The following is a 27,977-nucleotide window of genomic DNA, read 5'->3' as shown; positions in this document are numbered from 1 at the left end:
CTGAGTCTTTTTTCATTGTCTTGCTATTTCTGGGATCTTTTTTCTACCTTGTCCTCCAGCTCACTGATTCGATCCTCTGCTTCATATAGCCCGCTTTTGATTGCTTCTAGTGTGTTCTTCTATTCAGAAATTGTTTTCTTCATTTCCTCTTTCCTCTATTGACATTTTCTATGTCATTTTTCTTGCTGACATATTTTGCAGTAAGTACCCCTTAGTTTCTCTGTAGTTTTTGGTAATCTCTTTGTGCTTACTTAACTCACTGAGATTTCTTAAAACCATTGTTTTGAACTAAATATCTGATAGTTTACTTGCCTCTATTTCACTTAGTTCTCATTGTGGGGAGTCCTCCTTTACCTTTGATTCGGGGTTGTTTCTTTATCTTCCCATTATTTCTGAGACTCTTCTTTTTTATTTCTGCTTTTTATACTGGTTTGTCTTGACTTTCTGACTTTTTGGTGTGAACTTCTCTGGTAGGAGGCTGTAGTTTTTTCTTTCTGGAGCTTCCTCTGATGATCTCAGCTGTTGGTCCTGCCTCATATTAGGCAGTCTTTGGAGACTACTAGGAATCTACTCTCTGTTCCTGTGTCTTTCAATTGTTAATCTAATCACTCTGCACTCAGCAGCCAGGCTTAGGCACCACAGGTTGTGGCAGATTCTCTCCTTTGGGCGGGGTTATTGTGTCTTTCATGCTGCTGCTGCTGCTCAGGGGGCATGGTCTCCCCGAGCAAGATGGCCGCTGCTGTATGTTTGAGGAGTCAGCACCACGATCTCACCATCTACTGTGTCAGTTTTCTCCCAAAACCCCCATCTCCAATATCCCCTGAAGTGTCTGTAGACCACTCTGCATCCCCTTTAGCCAGGGATCTGCAATCTGTGACTTTCATTCTGTATTCAGCCCTCAGGCCTGTGCACCACCTGGCCAAGTTCTGCACAACAGTTTGATCTACTATGTATATAAAGAACTCACATGATTTCACTCCAGGAAGACAAACAACCCAATTAAAAAACTGGCAAAGGACCTGAACAGACACTTCTCCAAGGAGGACATACAGAGGGTCCAGAAACATATGAAGGTACATTTAGCCTCACTAACTATAAGAGAGATTCAAATTAAAACCACACAAGATACCACTTCACATCAGTCAGAATGGCCATAATTAATAAATCAACAAACAAGTGCTGGCAACGTTGTGGAGAAAAGGCAACCCTATTACAATTTTTGAGGGAATGCAGACTGATGCAGCCACCTTGAAAAACAGCATGGAATTTCCTCAGAAATCTAAAAATGGAGCTGCCTTTTTTCCCAACAATTCCACTGCTGGAATTATACTCCAAAAGTCCTGAAACACCCATACAAAAGAAACTGTGCACCCCAATGTTCCTAGCAGCACAATTATCAATAGCCAAGTGTTGGAAGCAACCTTAGTGTCCATTGGTAAATAAGTAGATCAAAAAACTGTGGTACATTTACCCAGTGGAATGCTATGCAGCAGATAGAAAGAATAATCTCCTCCTCTTTGGAGCAGCATGGATTGATTTGGAGAGCATTATGGCAAGTGAAATAAACCAGGTGGTGAATGACAAATACCATACGATCTCAAGTATAAGTGGAATCTAATCAACAAAACAGACAAATGAGTAAAATAGAACCAGGAACACTGAAATAAAAAATAAACTGTAACTAGAGGGGTTGGGGGAGAGGGGTAATGGAGGAAATAAGGGGAATGGTCATCAAAGAACATGTATCAAGGAAACGGACATAGCCAAACAATGTAGGATCCAGAGTGGGAGGTGGAGATATGTAGAGCAGGGGTTAGTGGTGGGAGGAAAATGGAGACAGCTGTATTTTAATAATAAAAGATATTTCTGCATAAGAAACTGATGTACAAATTTAACTCAATTATAATAATATTTTATTGAGACAATATTCTCCTAAAAGAAGACTTTATATGTCAAATTTTAGACTAGAATTAAAATCACTGCAAATATAAGGGAAGTAAAGGGAATCCATAGTCTGAGTGATGGGTACAAGTAATAGATTTTGTCTTTCTGTTTTTGAATTTCTCACCTATATCAATATGCCATTAAAATTGAATTTTTGTGAAGAACGATAAAGAGCAAAAATTTCTAAACTTAATGCACAGGTTTCTTGTTGAATCAAGTCCATACTTCATATGGCATTACATAATTTCTAACTTAATTTTGAAACACACTAATCTGCTACTTAACCTAGCTACTGAGCTAGCCTATTTATGAGGTGGAATCAAATTATTTGGGTGGGAATGCTTAGTGGTATTTGCTGTGATTGTTAAGCTTCTATAAATACTTTGAACATCTAGAGAAATGGTTTTTTTACTGAACACATTTAATATATTTCTTTTTGAAACATTTATTTATTTACCTATTTATTTATGTATTCATTTATTTATTTTTATACACCAGGAGGGAGGGAGACAGCGAGGGAGAGAAACATTAATGTGTTTCTCTCTGCTACCCCTACTGAGGACCTGGCCCGCAAACCAGCCATGTGCCCTGACTGGGAATCGATTCAGCGGCCCTTTCGTTTGCAGGCTGACACTCAATCCACTGAGTCACACCAGCCAGGGCACTTTTAATATATTTCAATAAAATGTAAGAAGTTGGGGAAATCTGGATCTAGGTTAGTTTTAAATAACAAAGGAATTGTTTTTAGACTGGGAAAATGAGTAATTTATTTCCTTAACATCAGTATTATACTGTAGTCTTTAGTATACCTTCTAAATGCTCTTAAACAAAAATGTCATGTTCTTATGGTGCTATAATTTATTTTACTTATAAAAAATGGTTTTCAAATGGAAAAAAAAAGATGATTTTCAGATTAATGACTAGAGTATCTTTTTTTTGTTTTAGGTCAGAAGTTGTCCTAAGGACAAGAGCTATACCAGATGGCTTTTTTATTATTGCTGTTTAAGTACAGTTGTCTCTTCTTTCCCCCCACCACCATCCCCCAACCCACCCATACCCACCTCCCACCCTCAATCCTAACCCCCTCTGGTTTTGTCCATGGGTACTTTATACATGTTGCTTGATGGCCCTTCCCTTTCTTCTGTTATCCCCTCCCCCTCCCACTCTGGTCACTGTCAGTTTGTTCTTTATTTCAATGTCCCTGGTTGTATTTTGCTTGCTTGTTTGTTTTGTTGATTAGGTTCCACTAATAGGTGAGATCATATGGCATTTGGTTTTTACCGCCTGACTTATTTCACTTTGCATAGTGCTCTCCAGTCCCATCCATGCTGTTGAGAAGGGTAGGAGCTCCTGTGTTCTTTCTGCTGTGTAGTATTTTAAGATCCCTTGGATTCTTATGGTTATCTAGCAGCTTTGTTTTTCTAGGGGTTTGTTAAGTTTCCCATTTGAACTGAATTTTCTTATTCCAATTTCTGATTAATAAATTGATCAAAAGATACCACTGCAATAGTTAGATATAGATTCATTATTTTCAGTTTCTTCTGCCCCAAATCTATTAAATATATTGTAAGCATTTACCTCCAGTCACTTAAAATGGTTTTAAATCCTCTGTGAATTCTTAACTTTTTGAAGAAATACGAAGAGGTTTTCAGTTCAATCCTTAACACTATGTATGTAAAACTAAAAGATTCTGCAGGTACAATGCAAAGTGCCACCATCCCATAATGAAAAAAAAGTACATTTAAAAGCAATTCTTTTAAACTCATCCTTATTGCCACGAGGATCACATTTAGTCCTTTAATAGAGATTTCAGAAGCTTCTGGCTTCTCTATTAAAAACTACTTTTTATTTCTCTTTCTCTCTCTCTCCATTCTTCTTTGTTATCTTCATTAAACTCCTTCTCCTCCCAGGAATTATGCTCCATCAAACTACTCTACTCTCTCTAATATTTTTACTGTTCACATGCGTTTTGTTCTTTATCTAGAATCACCTCTGTAGTCACCAAGGCTCAGAGACATATACAAGAGTCTCAATTTTTCCCAGTTCTGCAGTCCTGCATTGGTAAGGGGGATGAAGATGAAAAGGTAGTGTTCTTCACTTTGCTATGTGGGTGGTAACTTATAGTCATTCTAGTCAGTCATATTTATCGTTTTTATAAATGAAGTATGATAAAATATTAGTGACAACATAAATGTCATATATTAAGCTTGTATTTAATTCTTCACAAGGCTACTACTCACTAAACAGAATTCTACTGACTGTATGAAATAGAAACATATTGCTCTTATTTTATGACTATTTGTCACTCTCTGAAGAAAAAGGTGAATCTCAAAATCAGTGTGATGGAGTGAAGCATTTTTAATATCTGTGTAAAATATGCAAGCAAAGGGAGTTAAAATAAAATTATACATTATTGTAAAAAAGAATTCCTTTCCTATTTTAATTATATGATGATTTCAAATGAACAAGTAAGCCAAAATCAGTCTCTCTGTGTTGGCCACGTGGATTCATCAAGCATAGAATAAACACATATCATCTTTCTAGGGGAACAACTATGGAGTATCACAAATTAACCCCATATGCTTTGAGAACATGTAATGCATCAGGAAATGGAAGATTTTTTGGGATCATGTGGAAAGGGAAAATTTTTATGCATACCTACTGAAGATGGTATGTCTTTCCACACTTCAAGGATCTTCTTGAAGAGGTGTTCATTTGCTTCTGTAGAAAGGGCTTCAACATTGAAGGTGAGCATCATGCCAATTCCCATGGAATCAGGTAAAATGATGATATTCTGTGGTATAATGATTTCCATGGGCTGGAATTATGTTTCATAAGGATTCATATGTTCAAAACATAATACTATTACTTTAATTGATGCAGACTGGTTGATCAGTAAACAGCAAAAGGGGATTCAAAATGCAGGGAAGAAGAAAAACGTTTATCTCAGCATTAAGCAGCATGCTATCCAACAGTGAAAAAGAGGTTTCCTATGCCATAAAGTCATCATTACTTAATATTCTCCTTTATATTTAGGAGAAATATTTGATAAAAGTAGAGATATATTTCCAGCACCCAGAAATTCATGGAAATTTCACAAAGTATTATGTATAATGACAGAAGAATCAGTATTTGTTACAGAGTAGGATTTCCACATATTAATAAATACTTTAGTAATGAATGTGTGAATTAAGTAACAAATACACAATCATTAGTTATTGACCAATTCATTCAAATCAAAAATAGAAAATTAACTAAAAAATAGCTCAAGCTTAAAATGTTTACAAGGGGAAAGTTTATAATGTTCTTCGATGCTTGAAATATAAATCATCCTTCCTTCACAAAAATGTAAGATTTTAAATCCACTCTATAAAATATTAAAATACCATCAATACCAATACATAAATTAAGAGATGTATTAGGTGACATAATATCAAACACTAAGGAATATCTAAGAATTTGTAAATTTCATGATGCATAAAACAATGCAACAGAATTTGTTTAAACTACAGATTGTCATGTTATAGTACTTCCCTGAGAAATAAACAATTACATTCCTCTATCATTTCTCCAAATTAGCAAGTAACAGGGGAAAAGAGTAGAAACTATACTTGCCAAACCCAGCGTACTCAGGCCAAGTGCTTGAGGCCATGTCTCAGCAACCACAATCCTTAAAACTAAAATGGGGATCCAGAGGCGAAAAGCAATTTTTATGCGTTCCCTGGGCACACGCATGAGCAATTTAATCAGAAAAGAGATGAAAGAAGAGAGAAAAAGAAATTGCAGGAATGAAGGCTGCCTCAAAAAAAATCTTTTTAAGATAAAGATGAACAGCTGTAAATCCAGGCAGCCTAGTAATTCTCTTGATTCTCACTTAGTTCCTAGAGTCACCAGATATTCTTTAGTATAGATGGTTTCCTTATAGCATTACAGCTTTTGTAATCTAGCACTCTTGAACAAATATTATTTTTAGTACATGCTGTTTCAGAAGACACTCTGACTTACATTAGGCCTCTTTCACTTACTAGGTCAAGACACTAGGGTGTTTAACTAAAAATACTATTTTTAAATATACTTAAGGTATCTTAACTAGGTTAGAAATTAAAAAGAACCCTCATCTTCTCTCCTTACTTCCATAATAATTACTTGGCTGCTGCAAAATGAAACAATTCTCCTTCCCTAATAGTTAATTGGAACACAGGGTTTAATCTCCTTGAACACCTTTCTAAATAAGTGTAAACTTGGACCAATGCTGCAATGTTCACTACTTCACTAGTTTCAAAATAAAGCTGATATGACATTTAAAAATAAGTTGCAGTAAGCTATGAGAGATACTCCAACTGAAGAGTATTATATATTATAATATTTATATCAAAAGGAACTTGAACGCATATCAGAGTGACTTTAGTATGCCTTGGTTTAGTATTTTCCACATAATAAATAGGGTGATTTCTATATAAACTTAGGTGACAAATGAGTGATCAGTTAAAATTGTTAATATAATCACATTTTAAAAAATTTCTTCACTAATGATCTGATCATTCTTTATGTAATTTGTCAGAGACATACAAAACAACAATGAATGTTCATATCACATTACTACAGTAATTTAAAAGTAAAAAATCCTTCTCTTGAACATTTGTATAATACTAAACTGACAAAATTCTAGTTATTGATAAACTGGGAAATTAAGAAAGGGTGAAGCAGATTGTTAGTTCAGCCCTTCTGTTTTAAAATATATATATCTATTGTTGGTCAATTACAGTTTCGCTCATTTCTCTGCCATTACTCTCCCCTGTCCTGTCATACTCACAGACCAACTTCCACATTAAATCCTCCCCCCCTTATCTTTGTTGATGGGTCCTTTTCACATGTTCTTGATTTCTCTTCCCCTTTTTTCCTGTTATCCCACTACTCCCTTCCCTCTGGTCACTGTCAGTTTGTTCTTTATTTCCATGCCTCTGTTTCTGTTTTGCTCAAGGGTTGGTTTTGTTGATTAGGTTCCACTTATATGTGAGATCATATGGTATTTGTCTTTCATCATGTGGTTTATTTCACTTAGCATAATACTTTCTTTCCAGTTCCATCCATGCTGTTGTGAAGGATAGGAGTTCTTTCTTGCTTTCTGCTGCATAGTATTCCATTGTGTAAATGTACCATAGTTTTTTGATCCATTCATTTACTAATGGGCACTTCGGCTGTTACCAGCACTTGGCTATTGTAAATTGTGCTGCTATGAACATTGTGGTACATAGGATCCTTTGAATTGCTGTTTCAGGATTCTTAGGGCACAATCCCAGCAGTGCAATTGCTAAGTCAAAAGGCAGTTTCATTTTTAATTTTTTGAGGAAATTCCATACTGTTTTCCACAGTGGCTGCACCAGTCTGCATTCCCACCAACAGTGCATTAGGATTCCCTTTTTTCCACAACCTTGTCAGCACTTGTTGTTTGCTGATTTGTTTATGATGGCCATTCTAACTAGTATGAAGTGGTATCTTGTTGTGATTTTAATTTGCGTCTCTTTGATGGCTAGCCATGCTGAGCATCCTTTCATATGTCTCTGCACCTTCTGTATGCTCTCCTTGGAGAAGTGTCTGTTCAGGTCCTTTGCCTATTAAAAAAATATTCCTGTTCAAGTACAGTTTTATCGATTTCTTCCCTTCCCAAAATTCCCCCTACTCCTCCCATCACCACTGCTCACCGTAGATCCTATCCCCTTAAGGCGTTGTCTATGTACTTTATATATGTTCTTTGAGGATCCTTCCCTTTATTCCCCCCATTATGCCCCTCTCCTGACCCCTCTGGTTACTGTCAGTTTGTTCTTTACTTCAATTTGGATTGTTTGTATTCCTAGTATGAAGCTGTGTTAGTACTTTATATATTTAGGAGATCAAACCCTTGTCCAGTGATCATTGGCAAATATATTTTCCCATATGCTTGGCTCCCTTTTCATTTTGCTGATGTTTTCTTTAACCATGCAGAAGCTTTTTAATGTGATGAAGTCCCAATTGTTTATTCTTTCCTTTATGTCCCTTCCTCTAGGTGACATATCGGTGAAAATATGGCTGCATGGGATATCTGAGAATTTCCTGCCTATGTTCACCTCTAGGACTTTTGTGATGTTGAGACTTATATTAAAGCATTTTATCCACCTTGAGTTTATTTTTGTATATGGTGTAAGTAGGTGGTCAAGTTTCTTTTTGTTTTTTGTACATGGAACTGTCCAGATCTCCCAACACCATTTGTTGAAGAGGCTATTTTTACTCCATTTTATGCTTCTGCCCCCTTTGTTGAATATTAATTGACCAAGAGACATGGGTTTATTTCTGGGCTCTCTATTCTGTTCCACTGATATATAAGTTGGTCCTTAAGCCAGTAGAAGACTGTTTTGAATACAGTAGCCTTATACTATAGTTTGGTATCAGGTATTGTGATCGCTCCTATTTTGTTCTTCATTCTCAAAATTGCTGAGGCTATTCAGGGTTGTTTATGGTTCCATATACATTTTTGAAATATTTGTTCCATGTTTGTGAAATATGTCCTTGGTATATTAATAAGGATTGCGTTGAATCTATAAATTGCTTCAGGTAGCATGGAAATTTTGATAATGTTAATTATTCTAATCCATGAACACAATATATGCTTCCATTTATTTGTCTCTTCCTTAATTTTTTTTCTTCAGTGTAGTGTAGTTTTCTGAGTACAGGTCTTTTACCTCCTTGGTTAGTTTTATTCTTAGCTACTTTATTTTTCTTGTTGCTATAGCAAATGGGTTTATTCCATGATTTGTTTCTGATATTTTGTTGCTGGTGTATGAAAATGCCTTCCATTTCTGAATATTGACTTTGTATCCTGCTGTTTTGCCAAATTCACTTATTAGTTCTAGTAGATTTTTGGTGGAGTCTATAAGGTTTTCTAATGAACCCTATCATGTCATCTGCAAATAGTGACAGTTTTACTTCTTCCTTTCCAATTTGGATGGCTTTTATTTCTTTTTCTTGTCTGATCGTTGTGGCTAGGACTTCCAATATAATGTTGAATACAAGTGGTGAAAGCTGACATCCTTGTCTTGTGCCTGATCTTAGTGGGAAAGCTTTTAGTTTTTGCCCATTGAGTATTATGTCGTCTGTAGGTTTTTCATATATGGCCTTTATGATGTAAATGTACACCCACTTTACTCCCATGTTGCTGAGAGCTTTTATCATAAGTGGGTACTGTACCTTATCAAATGCTTTTAGGCATCTAGTAATATGATCATGTCATTTTTGTCTTTCCTTTTGTTTACATGATGTATTGGTTTTCTGATTTGTGAATATTATATAATGCTTACATTCCTGGTATGAGTCTCACTTGATCATAGTGTATGATCTTCTAATGTGCTGCTCGGGTGGTTTGCCAATATTTTGTTGAGAATTTTAGTATTGTCTGGGAATCTTCTTATTTCTCTTTCCATTTTTACTGAGAGCCTTGCTGGTGGAGAAGTCTCGATTGCAGGCCTTCACTTTTCATTTCTTGGAATATTTCTTGCCATTCCCTCCTGGCTTATAGTGTTTCTGTTGAGAAGTAAGCTGCTAGCCATATTGGGGCTCCCTTAGATGCTGCTACCTCTTTCTCCCTTGCTGCCTTTAGGATTCTCTGTTTGTCTTTGATATTTGCCCTTTTAATGATGATATGTCTTAGAGTGGGCCTCATTGGGTTCCTGTTGAATGGGACGTCTGTGCTTCCTGGACTTGTGTGCCTTTTTCTCTCTTCAAATTAGAGAAGTTTTCCATCATTAATTTTTCCAAGAGGTTCTGCATCCCTTCCTTTTCTTGTTCTCCTTCTGGTATCTTTATTATATATCTATTACTACATTTCATGTTGTCCTGCAGTTCCCTTAACCCCTCTTCATTCTTTTTGAGTCTTTTTTCCTTTTATTACTCTATCTGGGATTTTTTTTTGTACGTGTCCTCCAGCTCACTGATTTGATCCTCTTTTTAATCTAACCTGATTTTGATTCCTTCTATTGTGTTCTTCAATTTGGTAATTGTGTTCTTTATTTCCTCCTACTCTTCTTGCTAATTTCTATGTCATTTATCATGCTGATGTAGTTCTCAGTAAATTCTTTGTAGCTTACCTGTAGTTTAGGGTAATTCTCAATGAGCTCATTGAGCTTCCTTACAAACATGTTTTGAACTCAATAACTGATAGTTTACTTTCCTCTATTTCATTTGGCATAGCCCTTTCTTTTAAATATAATATTCATTAGGAAAAATATAAAATACCATTGCCACCAACAAATTTGAGACACAGCAGAATTATATTTTGTATGGTGTGTAAGTTGTTATATTGTTTTCCAGAAAATTATATGAATGTTGTATACAGTAGTTTTACAACTACACATTTCTATTTCCTTATTTTTTAAATTTTTAAAATTATATTTCTTTTATTTTACTTTTTCTGATGAGAACTTATTTTTTTATTTATAAATCATGTTATTCTATTACAGTTGTCTAAATTTCCCCCTTTTCCCCCTCCATGCATCCCAACACCATCCCCCACTTCCACAGTCAATTCTCACTTTGTTGTCCATGCCCATGGGTCATTCATACATGTTCTTTGTCTAGTCCCTTCCTCTTCATTCTACCATAGTTCTCTTTCCTCCTCCCCTCACATCATTTTCAGTCTGCTCCATGTTTCTATGCCTGAGTTTTATTTTGTTCATTATTTAATTTTGTTGAATAGAGTCCACTTATAGGTGAGATCATATGGTAATAGTCTTTCATCAAATGGCTTATTTTACTTAGCTTAATATTCTCCACTTCCATCCATGCTGTCGCTAAAAGTAAGAGTGCCATCTATTTCTTTAACTGTAGGTTGATTTTATTTATTTTTTAAATGTCAAAGTTAGTTATAAAATATTTTTAAAAATTAAAAACTTTATAAAATCTCAGCAATTAAACCAACATGACACCAGCACAGAAATGATCAAGTAGATCAATGAAATATAATGAACATTCTAAAGACAAATATATATCTGATTAATATATGTATGATTAACTTCATATGTCAAATCAATGGGGAAAATAAGGCTTATTCCACAAATAAGGTACATGGATCACTATTATTTGAAATAAAACAAATACAGAGCCCTATTTCACACATTATACAAGAAATATTCAGGTGAGTTAAAAATCAATATGTAGAATCGAAGGAGCTTTCAGAGAAAATACAAACTAATATTTTTCATGACCTGAAGTAAAATGTTCAACCCCCGAAGTTATAAATATTGACAATATGACTATATTAAACATTTAACTATATAGTATTGTACATATAAAAAAGTTAAAGGACAGGGAATAGAATAGAAAACTATTTGCAACACATTTAAAACATGGTTAATAAGTTTTTTGTTTCTTTTTTTTACAGGGAAAAAAGTTATACAAACCTTTAATCAATACATGGGGTAAAGAATACCAAAAAGTTATTTAAAGCTTCTTTAAAAAAATAATAGAAATAGGCAAGAAGTATACTAAAACAGGTTTAGTTTCAACAAATAGTTAAGGAACAATTAAAATAACATCGTTGTCACAATAAGATTAATGAGTATTAAAAATATTGGTAATATCAAGTATTGGCAACTGAAAGGAACTGTGTATTCATAGAATGTTTTTCTTCATCTTAAAGCAGTCCTTTTAGCATATTTTGCAGTGCTGGTTTGGTGGAGGTGTATTCTTTTAGCCTTCTTTTGTCTTGGAAACTCATTATTTTGCCTTCCCTTTCAGTTGAGAATCTTGCTGGGTCCAGCAGTCTTGGTTGCAGGCCTTTGCTTTTCAATACTTGGAATATTTCTTGCTACTCCCTTATGGCTTTCAGTGTTTCTGTTGAGAAGTCAGATTCTAGCTGTATCGAGGCTCCCTTATATGTTACTACCTCTTCCTCTCTTGCTTGCTTTAGGGTTCTGTGTTTGTCTTTGATATTTGCCATTTCAATGATGATGTGTCTTGGAATGGGCCTCATTGGGTTCCTCTTGAATGGGACCCTCTGTGCTTCCTGAACTTGTGTGACTCTTTCCTCCAATGAGGAAAGTTTTCCATCGTGACTTTTTCAAACAGGTTCTCTGTCCCTTCCCCGCCCTCTTCTCCTTCCAGTATCCTTATTATACAGATATTATTACAATTCAGATTGTCCTGCATTTTTTTAAATGCCTCTTCATTCTTTTTGAGTATTTTTTTTCATTTTCTTTCTGTTTCTGGGAGTTTTTTTCTACCTTGTCCTCCAGCTCGCTGATTCAATTCTTTGCATCATCTAGCCTGCTTTGATTCCTTCTACTGTGTTCTTCAATTCAGAATTTGTATTCTTCATTTCCTCTTGTCTCTTATTGATAGTTTCTATGTCCTTTTTCATGCTGATATAGTTTGCAGGAAGTTCCTCATAGATTCCTTGTAGTTTTTTATAATTCTATTTGAGCTCACTGAGCTTCTTTCACTTCCTTAGAACTGTTGTTTGGAACTCAATATATGACAGTTGACTTGCCTCTACTTCATTTAGGTCTGTTTCTGGGGATTCCTCCTTTCCCTTCTAGTGGGGCATATTTCTTTGTTTTCCCATTATTTGTGAGACTCTTCTATTTTGCTTCTGATTCTTAAATTGATCTGTTTTGATGTCCTGACTTTGAGGTGTGAACTTCTGTGGTTGGAGACTGCTGTTTTTACTTCTGGATCTGCCTCTGGTGATGTCAGCTGTTGACCCTGTCTGACCTTAGGCAATCTGTTTGAGACTTCCAGGAACCTGCTGTCTGTGACTGTCTCCTCCAGCGGTTAATCTGTTCACTCTGCACTCAGCAGCGCACCTTAGACCATTCAGGGCAGAGCAGAGTCCCTCCTGGGGGCAAAATTATTGGGTCCTTTCACGCTGCTGCCGCATGGGGGAGGAGTCCGACCTGGGATCCCGTCAGCTACTCTCTCCATTCTCTCCCCTAAACCTCTGTCCCCTGTCTCTCCTCAGGTGTTACCAGACCTCTCTGTGCCCCCTTTAGACAGGGATCTATTGTCTGTGGCTGCCACTCTGAACTCAGCAGGCAGCTTAGACAGCACAGGGCAGAGTGGAATCCCACCTGGGGTGCGGCAATGGGATCCTTTGATGCTGGTGCTGTTCAGGGGGGAGTGGTCTCTTCCTAAGCAAAATGTCTGCTGCCTCATGGGGGATGAGTCACTACTGAGATCCCGCTGGCTACTTTCTCAGTTCTCTCCTGAAAGCCTCCTTCCCCAGTCTCATCATGAGTCTCTACCCGACTCTGCCCCCACCTTTGCCGGAGACCAGGGTAAATGGCTGCAAATAAAAATTTTGCATTGGCCCTATAGAGGGCTCTTTGTATCTCCAGCTGCCTGTCTCTGGCAGAGAGCAACCCTGCCGTTTTTCACAGCTGGCTTTTTTCTCTGTACTTTTTGGGCTCTGGTGCTGTGGGGTAAAGATTCTCGCTTTGGTTTAGATCCCACTCTTCTCAGGGGGATCCAACTGGCCCTTTCAATATCTTTCTGGTGCTGCCACCCGTAGGCACCCCGCCCGCCTTCTTAGCTCTGTACCGCACTCTTTTCCAGTTAGATTGCGCAAAAGCTGATTCTTCTGTCTCTGAGGTTACAAGCCTCCTCTCTCACTATTGTCCGGTTGTTTGTTCCAGGTGATTTCTCCACAATTTACTTGTAATTCCAGGTTGGTCCGGGGAGGAGGTCAGTGTGACTTCCACTCACTCCTCCGCCATCTTAATTCTCCTCCCCCATTTCTTAGTTATGTTATATTTTCATTATTTATAATTATTTAAGACTTGAGGTGAATTAACTTTTTAAATGCTGGATCTTTGAACTAGTATTGTAACTATAATTGATATTATAATAGACCTTTTTATGATAATTTTCTGTATATCACATTTAAAGTACTACAATATGGTTAAAGAATAGAGATACACATAATAATGCTGCAATACTGGTGGTGTATTTTTAAAGAATCTTGAGTTGTAGAAGAAGTAAATTAAGGGATGCAAACTCATAGGCTTATCAGTGCCAATTATTTTAAATTTATGAAGTTGAATGGATAAAGACTGTATAGCATATCCCATATATAAATGGAAGCTGGCACAAATCAGTTCCAGTTGATAGTGGTTAGATATTAATGTTGGCCAGATGTTGTCAGGTTTTTGGTTTATCAACAACAGAAGTCCTGATTTTTAAGTGTAATGTATTTTCACTTAAAAACAAACAAACAAAGAAAACAGTGTGCTTGGTAAACAGTATTTGTCTGTGGAACAGACTCAGTTGCCTGTACTATGAGATCATCAGTAATTTTTGTTTATCCATTACTACTTTCTGGCACTGCACACTTACCTTTTAGGTCTCAGTTCTAGTATATATATTGATAAACATACTTAAAAAAACAGTTTTGACTGTTGTGAAAACTCAAATTGGCATAAACAATAATTACCAGGGATCTTATATTATTTGGCAGGGTTATATCAGACATAACCTCAGATTCTGCATCAATGATGTGATATCCATCTCTTCAGCTGAAGAAAATATTTAGTATTTATTCAGAACAAATAGTCAAGTCTACTGTCACTGGTTTATGACCAAGTGTTGCAAATACCTGTAGATATAAACCAAATATGACCAAAAGTCCAATAATGACACTCTAAGGCAAAAAATTTCCTGTTCTTTGCTTAACAGGTTTGTAAACCCAGATGACTGTCAAAAATTACATAATGTATTTGGAAACTTATCTATTGCAACCTTTATTAGGTCTGGTACTACAAAAAGAACATAGCTATATTTAGGTCTTAAATATTAAGTTTCCCTTTGAAGGTCAAATCTCTAATAATCATAAGAGCCTTGTATGACCCTGCATCCTGTTTGCTGTCTTTAAATTCCTTGCCTTGAGCTTCTGCAAGTGAAGGAGCTCATCTGGTCTCTTAAAATGGTTCACTGGATCAGCTCCCTGCATTTTTGCCAGTATTTTTACATAGGCTTCATAGGACATGTAGCCTTCTTCAGAATCTGCTGATTGATCAATGCATACTTGATAGAGGACGAAAAAGGCCAGACATGTTAACCTAACATAGACTGGATGTGTTCTAAACTCCGATGGCAGCTAGTTCAAGGAAACAAAGAGCCAAGCAGGATTCATTACCAAGTTCAGGTCACAGTGGAGGGCTGGGCATCACAGGATTCACCATATGGTAGTCATGAGGTGGCATTCAAGAACTGAAGTGAAGACTTGGACTGAGAACTGTATATCAGACTAGACAGACTGAGAGCACTTCTCTACTTTGCTTTCCAGCTCAATATCAGGCAGCTCTGACCAATCAGCAGACACTCAGGAACAAACCCACATCCAAATACTAACAGCTGACCCAAGCCCCAATTTAGGGAGATCAGATTAGGAATATGATTTTGTCAGGGCAGGCCCAGACTGTTTCTATAGTATTCTGTGTTATTTATAAAAAGAATATGTTTATTGTGCAAATAGACATTGGGGGCCAGTAATAAAAATTAGCTTATCTTTATTGTATATATGTGATGTTTTGGCCTATGAAATATACCATGCAAAGAGATCCTGACCTAAGATCCAAAAGTATTTCATAAATATCTTGATGAGGTCTATCATGATATGTCTTTATCAGCATTTTGAAAAAAAAAAGTGTAAATGGACCAACTTGTTCAAAATTATCTAGAACATTTGCTAAATAAATAGATTCCCAGGCCCCACCCTAGGCTTAATGATTGTCCTGGGGTTGGGTTACAGATCTAAATATTTAACAAATGCCCCAGATGATTCTGATGCACATCCCAGATTGAGAATCTATATAATGCTGTTGGTTCATTAATCAGTTCTCATTACTATGGAATAAGTATAAAATAATCCCCTTTATGTGGAATTCTAGGCCATTATAAAAGGGCAATACTGGTAAAAAGAGTCTCAAGTTTTAATGTAGATTAAACGACTCATCAGCAACTTAATTGTTGGGGTGCGAAATGGTTACCTTAAGATGATAATTCATAGCAGTTCAGTTAAACCATATAAAGATAGAAGTACTGGCAATCCAAATGAGCCTAACCACCATTCCTTGCAATAGTTCTAGAGATAAATGTATTTAGAGTTTCAGCTTGGAAGGAATACAGACCCACATTTTCCTACCCACACCCATCTATTGTAGCCATGGTAATTAAAGGCTTTCTGTTCCTTCATCCCTCTACTATTGGGTTCCACACTCTACCTTTGCTATACCTTTCCTCATCTTCCTTTTTTTCTCCAGCTCCCCACTAAAATTGAACAGGGACTTTCTCAGTTTCAAGTCCTTGGGGTGGCACTCAAAGTCTATGCTGGGGTTCTAGAGAAAAAGTATGTGGACTACAGAAATTGGGAGTGAGGAGCTGGTAGGGAGAACCTCTATGAAAGGGTCAAGGATTTCCCTCACACTTTCCCCTGTTGTGGTGCTTGGTAACTGTCTAGAAAACATTAGATAATAATGATTGACATGGTATATTAAAATTAAAATAACTAGAAAAATGGTATATATTTCAGCTACTTTATTTCAAAACATTTTTCTCTATACAATTTTTCAAAAAAAAAAACACATTATCAAATGCAAGAGGAAACCATTCACTTTAATAGCAGTACTTTCAGCATAGGTCTTTGGTGCCCATGCATAAAGGTGAATTGAGGATTTCAAAACAATTGCAGTATATGTTGTTTCTTCATGTTGGACTACAATGATAAAATATGAATAAGTAACAATGCTACAGAGTTTACAACAACACTCAAGTATTTTTATTTGTCATTGAAAATGTCAAAACCACAATGTAAGAGCACAGATCATATGTTTTTAGAAAAGTTATTTTCATACCACTTGATGTCCCCAAATACAAGAAAATTATTGTCTAATTTAATGGAGTGTGAGAATTAGCCTTCAAGAACACTCTAAATTGTATACTGCAAACTACAGAATATTGGGCATGGATGGGTAGACTTTGCATTGTTAAAAGGGCACTGATATCCAAAATGATCTACAGATTCAATTCAATCTCTCTTGAAATACCAATGACCTTTTATGCTGAAATCAGACTGTGGTTCTAAAATTCACATGGAATTGGAAGAGGCCCCATATAACTGAAACAACCTTGAAAAAGACAAAGTTTGAGAACTCATACTTCCCAATTTCAAAACTTACTGCAAGCTAAACTAATCAAAACAGTGTAGTACTGACATAAAGATAGGTTTATAGATTAATGGAGTATTACTGGGAATCTACAAACAAACCCATAGATCTATGGTCAATAATGTCAAGATCATTCAATAGGAAAATAATAGTCTTTTCAATAAATGGTAATGGGAAAACTGAATATTTGAATTCAAAATAGTAAAGTTGGATCAATTATCTTACATCATACAGGGTGGATAAAAACTAGGTTTAGAGCTGTTTGTATAGGAAATACTACAATAACTAAGAAATAATAATACAATGATAAATTCTGTGTTTTACATACTCACAACTGTAAACTTACTTTTGCCAGGCCTTGTATATAAAAATGAACTAAAAATCAATCAAAGACATAACTGTAAGAGGTAAAACCATAAAGCTCTTAGAAGTAAATATAAGAATAATGTCTTCATGGCAATGGATTCTTACATTTGACACCAATGGCATAAGCAACAAAAGAAAAAACATAGGTAAACTGAATTCCATCAAAATGGAAACTTCTGTGCATTGAAGGACACTGTCAAGAAAGTAAAAGAAAACAACCCATTGAATAGGAAGAAATCTTTGCAAGTAATATACCTGATAAGGATCTAGTATATAGAATATAAAAAGACTGCTTACAACTCAACAATAAAAAGACAAATAACCCTAGAAAGATATAAAAATGACCAGAAAACACTTAAAAAGATGCTCAATAACATTAGTCATCAAGGAAACAAAAACTACAATGATGCAACATTACACACATTAGAATGGAAGAATCAAAAGACAGACTACAAGCGTTTACAAGGATGAAAAGAAAATGGAGCCTTCATATTTATGGCAATGTAAAATGGTGCAGCCATTTTGAAAAACTGTCTGGAAGTACTATCCAAGAGAAAAAGAAAACATGCATTCCTATGTATAAAGGTATGTATGAAAATGTTCATACTAGAATTATTCAAAATAGTCAAAAGGTGGAAAGTGCAAATGTATAAAGAATGAATATATAAAAATAGAATAAACAGGGGGTGATATGTCTATAACAAAATGCAATACTATTTAATATAAAAAGAAGTACTGATAGATGTTGCACAGGCTACAGAAGGGATGAACCTTGAAAATATAGGTAACAGAAGTCTTTCACAAAAAGGCCACATGATATATGAATTAATTTTAAAAATTATCCAGAAGAGATAAATTTATAGCAAAAGAAAGAATATCAGTGGTTAATGTTGACCCTGAAAAAAAGAGATACCTACCAAGAAAGGCTCTTGGTGGCTAAATGTGCTCAAACTGAAAAGCAGAGCCTAGCAGCTATTTTTAAACAAAGGCCTCTCACTCAAATTGCACTTCAGTGAGAAGCCTACACTGAACTGCCTGCCTGTATTGTGTTCCTGACACCTGAACCAGTCCTTATAAAGGAGTTCTTAGAATTGTATTTCAATGAATAAGACTGAAGCTTTTCTTGTTCATTTGGAGCTGTGCAGCTATATCCCTATCAGCATTTTCACCGACCAATCAGAATGGCTGCATTTGACCAATCAGGAAAGTGTCATTCGGGCCACTCAAACTGCTAGGATTTTGAGTCCTAATTTGTATGAGGATGGATGAATTAGGAACAGGGTGTGGGGACTTCTGTCTATGTAAGTTAGCTTCCCTTTCCATGAAAGACTAAAAACTGCATTTCCCCTGCTGGATCTGAAACACAAAAGACCAGACCAGAGCAGAGCATATATGTTTAGCTTGTGAAGAACCTAGCCCAGTAGCCACATTGCCCCAGGGCTGCCTTGCCACAGGGCCTCCTTACAGACATGCTGTTTCACAGCTGTGTTGCTTCATAATTGAACTGTAGCATTACTGAGCTATAGCGCAACTGTGCTAGCCATGCTGTACCACAGTTGTGCTCTTTGCATTGAAGAAAGTTTCCTCCTTAACTACATCCCAAATTAGGAACTCCTGTTGGCATTGAACTGGTGTCAAGGGCCATCAGTTGACATTTCCTAGGATCGTTAGGAAAATTATGTAAATGTAACAGGGATTGAATGTGGAATGATAGTTGATAGTTAATGGCTATAAGCTTTTTTGGGGGTGGGTGATGAAAATGAAATCATGGTGATGGTTATACAACTCTATAAACATACTAAAACCAATGAAATGTATTCTTAAAAAAATTTTAATCCTCATCCAAAGCTTTGTTTGATTTTTTTTTAGAGAGAGGGAGGGGCAGATAAAAAGAAGAAGAGAGTGAGATAGATTGATATGAGAGAAAAACACCAATCAGTTGTCTCCTGTACATGCCTTGACTGGGGACAGAACGTAAGTATGTGCCCTGACCTGGGATCAAACCCGCAATCTTTTGATGTATTGGATGATGCTCCAAACAGCTGAACCACCTGGCCAGGATGAACCATAATCCTCTAAGTGGGCACATTCTATGCTATTTAAATTACTTCAATAGAGCTTTTTTTTTTTTAAGTGACAAATATAGAAAAATATATGCTTGTTCTCAGCTAGACCTTTTGGGTCTTATGGGATATGTTGTCCTACTTTCTAGATTTATACTTTGTGCTAAAATTCCTCTTACTTGGCACTGACATCACTTTTGTCCTCTCTAGTCAGACATCATCTGAGACCAATATATAAAGTGTCTCTCTCCCCTCCCCACTCCAGCTCATCCATTCTTTTTCATTTGCACTGTTCCCAACATGGTCAAAGAAGCATGATTAACAATCCATGAAGAGGCAAAGAAATTCTACTGTTCCATCTGTTAGTAGGAAAAATGTTTTAATTTGTTATGAGAGCAGGGATGGGTTGGAATGGGGAAAACTAGCCTTAGCCAGTCCTTCCACCTACCAAGAACACAGATTTGCAAGATGATTGATTAACTTTGTAAACTCTCTCTTATTGAACTAAAATATCTACAGGTTGGGAGGAAGCAGTTCTGCTATATAAACTCCTGGGTTAACATCTAGAGATATCATCCACATCTGGCTACTAAATTTTATGATGTGAAAGAAATTAGAGATACATAAAACTAGACAAAAGTAATGTATTTACTTAATACTTAATTTGGGTACTCATTTATCTCTTTAATGCTGCGTGTATACATATGTACCCACACATGAAAATCTCTCCTGGGAAATCCTCTTTATATGCAGAATAGAAATGGTCAGTTAGAATATAAATATCCTGATCCAAGTCATAGAGTAGTTTGTGATTACAGTTGTCTCTTATCTATGCCACTAATTCTGCCTGAAGGGGCAATTAGTGAAGAAGAAAGAAGAAAATTAAGGCTGAAAGTAGAGATTTGCTTTAGAAACAAAATGGACTGGGATAACATTACTTCCTAATTGTTGACAGATGAGAGCAGGATTCTGAGAACCTGGAGTTGTTACTCCATTTCACAGTGGATGGTTGTGAATAGGCAGGGGATATGAAAACACTTTAATCAGATAGGATATATTTAGCAATTATATTAATGAATTTCAACAGTGGGAGCAAGACCCAGCAGACATAGAATTTTCATTTTGACTCATTGTAAGATTCTCTGATCAGTATTAAGAGAGATTTGCCAATTAAAAATAAAAGGAAGTATTATGTGATTCTATTTTATTGCTGTTTCAAGAAAGACAGTGTCATATAAATGTCCTTGCATGTTATTGAAAATACATCAAAGTACTTATATAGTTGAAGTTATACAGAGAGAGGAAAATGGTACCATTTTATCTAGACTAATTAAAGAGACTGGGAAGGGAAGAAAGGTGAGAAAGTAACCCAAATTTAATTTCAATAGCTATTTCAGTCATTCAGTATTTTCTCAGTAATGGCAATAACTGTGGCAGAAAAGACCTAGAAGATGTTGTGATGAAATTCACTGAGTTTTGTATATGAAGTTGTAACTTTTTCCCTTTCTCTGCCTTTTGTAACAATGTATTTTACCAAGTAAAGGGAAGCAAAATTTTTATACCCACAGTAAATATGAAACGTGACTTACGAACACTAAAGTGTTCACAGTCTGTTAACTTATCAATAGCTTTGCAGCCTTCCTCTGTCTTTAGTGTTTCCTATTGTCTTTTACTTTCTGGATCATCATTCAAAATCTTATTCCTCAGCCAGGTCAAATGATATATCCGAAGTCTGTTTTTATGGCCTGATAAATAGAAAACAAAGATACAGTATTTCAATTCATTTTTTTCATATATTAGAAGAACAAAAAATAAAGGCAATTTGCTTTTGTAACTTAATGTTTTCATTAAGGAAAAAAGTACTTTAAAAAAACTTCACTGACTCAGTCTTCCCTTCAGAGTTTGGAAATGTTATAGCAAAGTTTCTCACTTTCAAATGATAATTAAAGTGTCCACCAGCTACCTATGTGCCTATCTCAAGTGAATGTAAACTATTTTGGGACAGGTTAAGACGGCCACCATGCAGGCAAAAGAATGAACATCCATTCATTTGTACTTTGGCTTTTCTCTAAGTCATGACCCTTCTAGGATTCAGAGACCAGAACCTGTCCCTGGTATTACATATGCATGAGAGGGATGTCTAATGTATTGACTGTTACACATTTAGGGAAAGTGGGATGGATCTCTCTGTGCTCTTTCATTTCAGCATACCTAAAAAATAGTTGAAAGGTTTTATTATTTCTTTCTCAATCTAATTTATCTTCAATGTTAGTTTTCTAATTGCAAATCCCATTAAATTTTTATAGTTCCTTCAGGAAAACCCAGCCACTGAAATTACACATTTCTTTTTATATATAGTGACTTTATATTTATTTTAGGATTCATGATTACCATATTTCTAGGCTCAATAATATGATTCTTACTTTTGAAATAAACCGTAAATATATTTTACATGATACTTTTAAAAGCATTGTAAGAATTAAGACATCTATGTCTATTTCCATTCTATTAAATGGTAAAATAAGTTTGTGCTATATACTATTATGTATCTTTGTATACTGATGTTCTGAGTACTATTTGATAAAAAAAAATCATCCACATTTGAGAGAATCTTAGGTATCAAAAATGGCACATTTGGGTTAGAAGATACTGGATAAAAGGTAAAGAATTCTGTTATCTAGCCACCCAGATATTTTCAAAGCTGAATGTTCCTTCTGTGTACCTCAAGTAATTATAAATGGATGACTGTAAAACATGATAAAAAAATTGTGAAGCTTTAGCATATCTATAGAAGATTTACTTCTCTTACCAAAACTTAAAGCAAAGTCAATCATATTTAGGGATAGACATGAATTAATGTGCAATATGGTTATTAGGCATAGACAAGAAATATGTAAATATATATAAATGACTAGGATTGGCATCATTTTATTCTATACTCAAAGCCTTTTTAAATTTTTTTTCTAACTTTTTGCCTGCCACTTTTGGCCTAGTCAGCTTTAATGCTAGTGCTTTCCTTAATATTTAGTAATCAAATCATTACTAATATTCATTTACTTACTTTCTCATATTCAAAGTTTCAGGCTAAGGCTGACTAAAGCTAATTCAACTACTTTATGGGAAGAGGGGAGAGTCCTTAGGAGATCCATTCTTGTTATTAACCCTATCTGTAGGGCCTATGATAACACAGTCTCATTTTTATCTATTTACTTAATTCTTTGTTGCTATGAATATATCACAAGAAAGTTATATAGTGGATGTTAGTGTTGTCATGTGTGCATGGGTGGGTGAAATTGTGAGTTGTGAAGTAGTAAGTGGTTACTCACAAAAGACCTGAAAGGTTGGTGAAAGACAAATACCATATGATCTCACCTATAAGAGAATCTAATGAACAAAATAAATAACGACCAAAATGGAATCACAGTCATGGAAACATGGAAGAGACTGAAAGTGACCAGAGGGAAGTGGGGAGAGGGATAATAGTTCAAAGAAGGAGAAGGGACTAGGCAAAGAATATGTATGAATGACCCACAGACTTGAACAAGAGTGTGGGGATTGACTGAGGGAGGAGGGTGAGTATGGGATGGGTGGAGGAGGGCAAAGGGGGTAAAATTGGGACAACTGTAATAAAATAACAATAAAAATGATTTAATAAAAAAGAATGTATATGGCATGACTTTTCTTATCACTGACCTAGGTTAGGTGAATTACACTCAAATATCCAGATCCCAAAGGAGAGTCAGAAGTTATTTTATATTGTAAGTAGGTAAGAAAATATTAGTTGCAAAGTCTGATGTCCCCATTAAATGTGATATTTAAAGTGTTTTCCAATGACCACTTTCTCCTGAGAAAGTCTTTAGCCCAGTTTGCAACCTAATTAATCTGTATAATTACTCAGCTAATTTTAGTTATTAAACAAACCAGAGATGGTAATCAGCAAATTGAGTGGCTCTACAACTTGAATCTGATGGAATGGCCTTTGCTTTATAAATTTTGTAATATCTGCCCTTCCGCTTCTGTCCATAAAATACAGATTAGGTCGGGTTCCCAACAGCAAATTCACTCCTGTTTGTACATAAAAAGAAAAGTTTTATTAGCTGGATTACATTTTTTATAGATTTTATTTATTTATTTTTGGAGAGAGGGGAAAAGAGGGGAATGAGGGGAGAGAAACATCGAAGTGCAAGAGATATATTGATTGGTTGCCTCTCACACACCCACAACTGAGGACCTGGACTGCAACCCAGGCATATACCCTGACTGGGAATCAAATAAGTGACCTTTTGATTTGTGGGTGACACCCAAACCACTGAGCTGCACCAGTCAGGGCTAGATTACATTTTTAAAGTCAACTTTATATTAGTATTTTTGCTATGCAAGTGTTCTCATTTATGTAAAGGTGACTTATCATTTTAGGTTAATGTTAGACTCATTCTGTATAACAAAAGCATCTCTAACAAAAGAATAAATTGCATTGAAATACATAAAAAATATAGAATATAATACCTTCTGGCAACATTCTACTGGCTGGTATCTAGTGTGCCATCTTACAAATACAATTTTATAAATATATATCAGCACCCTTTAGTTGTATCCCAAACTTTGTAAAAATTAATCTACCGTTTTGAAAGTTAACATTAAACATTAAGGATGTCTAGCACCTACAAAGATTTCAATTTATTTGCTTTCTCATTCCTACCTGTAACTAAGGGTTTTAATGTTTGTAAAATAATTATATGTAAAGTGATTTAAAGTCAAATGATTCTTTTTATGCATATACTTAAAAACTTACATTTCTAAATGCCCATGAAATTAATTCCTACCTTTATGTATTTAATTTCCTACACTGTTATTTGTCTGCTGGCTTTAGTCACTCATATATAAGCACTATTTAAAAGACCAGAATAGAGACAACTGTACTTGAACAGCATTAAAATATATATGCATATATATATTTAAAAAAACATAAAATTTAACTAAAATGGAAAATAAAAACCCAGAATGACAGGATTGAGATAGAAGACTGAACTAAAATTAGAATATATTTCAAACCACTGTGGGAGTTTTCACACATATCCTAAGACACAGGAGAAAATCAGCAAAGTAATGTAAGAGAGAGTACTTCAATGTCTTCCTTCTACTTGGAGAATATTTGTGCTCCAATGGTATAAAAGTAAAGGCAAGGGCATTTGCCTTAATTTTTTCACTCTGTCCTTTACCAGTTCTCCAAGTAAAGCCAAGGCCAGTGACAGATTTGCAAACTGCATTTTCCTCCCATAGAGGAATTCGAGAGAGAGAAAGAAGTGTCGTCAATTTTAACTGTTATCTTTTGTTTTTCAAAATATTTTTTCACAAGTTATAAAAATGAGTTACTAGACACAAACTGGGTATTTGCCTTACTGAAATGATAGTGAAGTAAACTTGGCTTTTTTGTATTCTGACACATTACATTAGCAAAACTTTGAGGATGACACGTTTTTCCCTGAATTGTTCAATCCACAAAACTAAAATTCCCATTATACTGCTTACGTTGTCATTTATTCAATCAGACTTGAGTAAAGTCTATGAAATTGCAAATTGGAGATTGACATTTACTTTGGATTTCTCCCCTTCTTCTATTAATTTATTCTGTTTCATTTATGATACACACTGGCTCAAGATAAAATATTGTCTCAGCACTACCAATATGGTTATAATTCATTCCCCTGGAACAAAGGACTGAAAAAGTTTATCATAGGCAAAGAATGAATTTTTTAACAAATCCTCAAGGTTATTTTAATACATGAATCTGCAGAAATCTTTCTTATAATATTTCATTAAATATTATATGCTGCACACACCCTTAAATTAAAATTAAAACTAAGCTTATATTTTAACAAAACCTGCATAACCTACTTAAATTTTATATTTTAGCTCAGTTAATTCAGGTTCAAAAGAAAATAGAATAAGGAGGGAGGGAGCACCAATTCAAACATCAAAGTACATGCAGTAAAAAAAATAGCAAAAAAAGCAAATTAACTACTATAAATATATTTTATTTCCTTGTTAATAATTTGGTAATAGCAAACAAATGTTTTATAGTTATGATTTTTCACAACTTCATTACATAGATAAAATATAATCATCAAAAGACCAACAGCTCAGTTTTAAGAAACCAAACTCACCCCGCAAAAAACCACAGCATATCTCAGAAGTGAATTCCTTTTTATACACGTGGATAAGTGGTATTTTATATGCAGAAGAGACATATAGTGGGTTAACATGGGCTTCAGAGGGTTTCTTCAGTGATTTCACAGGTACTTCCACTAATCCAGCATATAGTGCGAAGAAGTAAAAAGAAGATATTGATAGAAATTACTTGTGTATACACCATATATGCCTGAGTGTTTCCACAAATGAGACACAGCCTTGGAAAGTTCCTTTATCTTTATTGTATTATTGTATTATTTACTTACTTACTTTTTTATTTTTAGAGAAGGGAAGGGAGGGAGAAAGAGAGGAAGAGAAACATTAATATGTGGTTGCATCTTCTACGCCCTCTACTGGGGACCTGGCCTGCAACCCAGGCATATGCCCTATACTGGGAGTTGAACCCGCGACCTTTTGGTTTGCAGGCCAGTGCTCAATTCATTGAGCCACACCAACTAGGGCTTTGTATTTTATTTTTTAATGGCGGTATCATTTCTGTGACTCATAAACAATCATATAACACAAATCATGACAGTTAAAATATACTTCTGAATATATATGTACTTCAAGTTACTGTGATTAGACGGAAAAAATCCAGATGAGCGACTCAATTTCTCAATCATAGTTCAAATTTAGGTGTCATAAAGACTCAGTGACTAGAAGATTTTTAAAAGTACATCCATTTGCATTTGTGTCAACTGAATATCACAATGATTTGATTATTTTCAGATCATGAATCAGAGGTCAAACACTGTATTTAATATGTGAACAGATTGTGGCATTTGGAGAGTATATTAAACACACTTACAGATGGCACTGGCAAACTCAGCATTTGCAGTCTTCCCAGAGCGTTAGAAGATGAGCAGCTAGCAGAAAAACCTGATTCTGTGATTGCCTCTGATATGTCCATACTGTCATTCTCATCACCAGGTGCTGTGGGTTCAGCACCTGAGGAAATGGTGTTTGAGGCCTCACTTCCACCAACTGACTCCTAAAAGATGGAAAATTAATTTCGACTTTATTAAGGAGCTTAACAGTGAGAGGAATTACTATGTCTCTGGGTCATTTGAAAAATATAACCAGTAACATTGAAATAAAAATCAAACTGACAGTAACCAGAGGGGAGGAGAGAGAGGGACAACAGGGGAAAAGAAGGGAAAGGGTCGTCAAGGAACACATATAAAGGACCCATGGACAAAGCCAAAGTGGGGAAAGATCGAGGGTGGGAGGTGGGGGTGGGTGGGGCAGGGGAAGTGGTGGTGGGAAAATGGAGACACCTGTACTTGAACAATAAAAAAATAAATTAAAAAAATGAAAAATAGAATGTAATATTTGTTAACATCTATAATTCTGCACCCTTATAAAATCCACATTTACCAGATGAACACAACAATTGTATCTAAAAAGAGAGACATAACCTACGTTGAGACAATTGATGTCAGAGAAAATAATTCAAGGAGCTTCAAGTCCCTAGCTGTAAAATTTGGGGACCTTACATTTGTGGACTTTTTACTATGTAACAGGTACTCTGCCAGATATCTTATTTACATATCATTGTGGGTCCATACAATAACCCAAAAAGGAAGTATAATTATCTCTATTTTACTTATAAAAAAATCAAAGTTTAGCAAAATTAAAGAATGTATTCAAAGACAAAGAGATCAGTAAGGAGACCAGAGTTTGAAGTTAAAGTTCATTTGATTCCAAAGCTTACATTCAGCTATGCTATGCCCAAAAACCACTTGAAAAAAATTCAAAGCATCATTGTGGGGAATATCAGTTCCACTTTGTGAAATTGCAGAGCCAATGGTGGAAAATCAACCAAGACAAACTGAAGAGTGTGAATATGCTTCACTGAAAATGTAGCCAGCTTTGATTAATTTACAGAGAAGAAACTCAGGGATAAAAGACACAAAATGTGACAGATTTAAGTAGAATGCTATACCCTGCGGAAAAACCCACCAACTCTTTTTGGTAAGACTGTCTGTTCATAAGCATTTCTTGGTGTCCAAACAGGTATTTTTGGCATTGAGAAAGTTGTGCTATCTTTTCAAAGGCTTAGTTTTATGACCTTCCAAACCACAAAAGTGTTCTATGGCAACATGTCCTTTTAAATTAAACTGAAAATAAGACCCATTCACTCTGTAAATATCAAAAACATTCCTTGAGATAACTGGAGATACCAAGAGGTGCTACAAAAACCATGTTGGGACATCCTGTTTAAATG

General features: G+C 35.4%; 1 protein-coding gene across 1 annotated transcript in view; it reads right to left on the bottom strand.

Moving 5' to 3' along the window:
- Positions 1 to 27,977, bottom strand: part of NRK (Nik related kinase) — a 241,434-nt gene that overhangs the window by 22,811 nt on the left and 190,646 nt on the right. The window contains 9 exon segments of the mRNA XM_054576925.1: positions 4,603 to 4,762; positions 14,402 to 14,563; positions 14,849 to 14,991; positions 16,574 to 16,681; positions 21,151 to 21,306; positions 23,483 to 23,626; positions 25,726 to 25,883; positions 26,561 to 26,600; positions 26,603 to 26,741. Coding sequence (XP_054432900.1) covers positions 4,603 to 4,762; positions 14,402 to 14,563; positions 14,849 to 14,991; positions 16,574 to 16,681; positions 21,151 to 21,306; positions 23,483 to 23,626; positions 25,726 to 25,883; positions 26,561 to 26,600; positions 26,603 to 26,741 — 1,210 coding nt within the window.

This window comes from Pteronotus mesoamericanus, unplaced genomic scaffold, assembly GCF_021234165.1.
Source record: "Pteronotus mesoamericanus isolate MK-2021 breed Mesoamerican mustached bat unplaced genomic scaffold, CSHL_Meso_final contig_37, whole genome shotgun sequence".
Lineage (NCBI taxonomy): Eukaryota > Metazoa > Chordata > Mammalia > Chiroptera > Mormoopidae > Pteronotus > Pteronotus mesoamericanus.
Note: the sequence above shows the minus strand (reverse complement) of the source record. Positions and strands in the feature narration are given on the sequence as shown.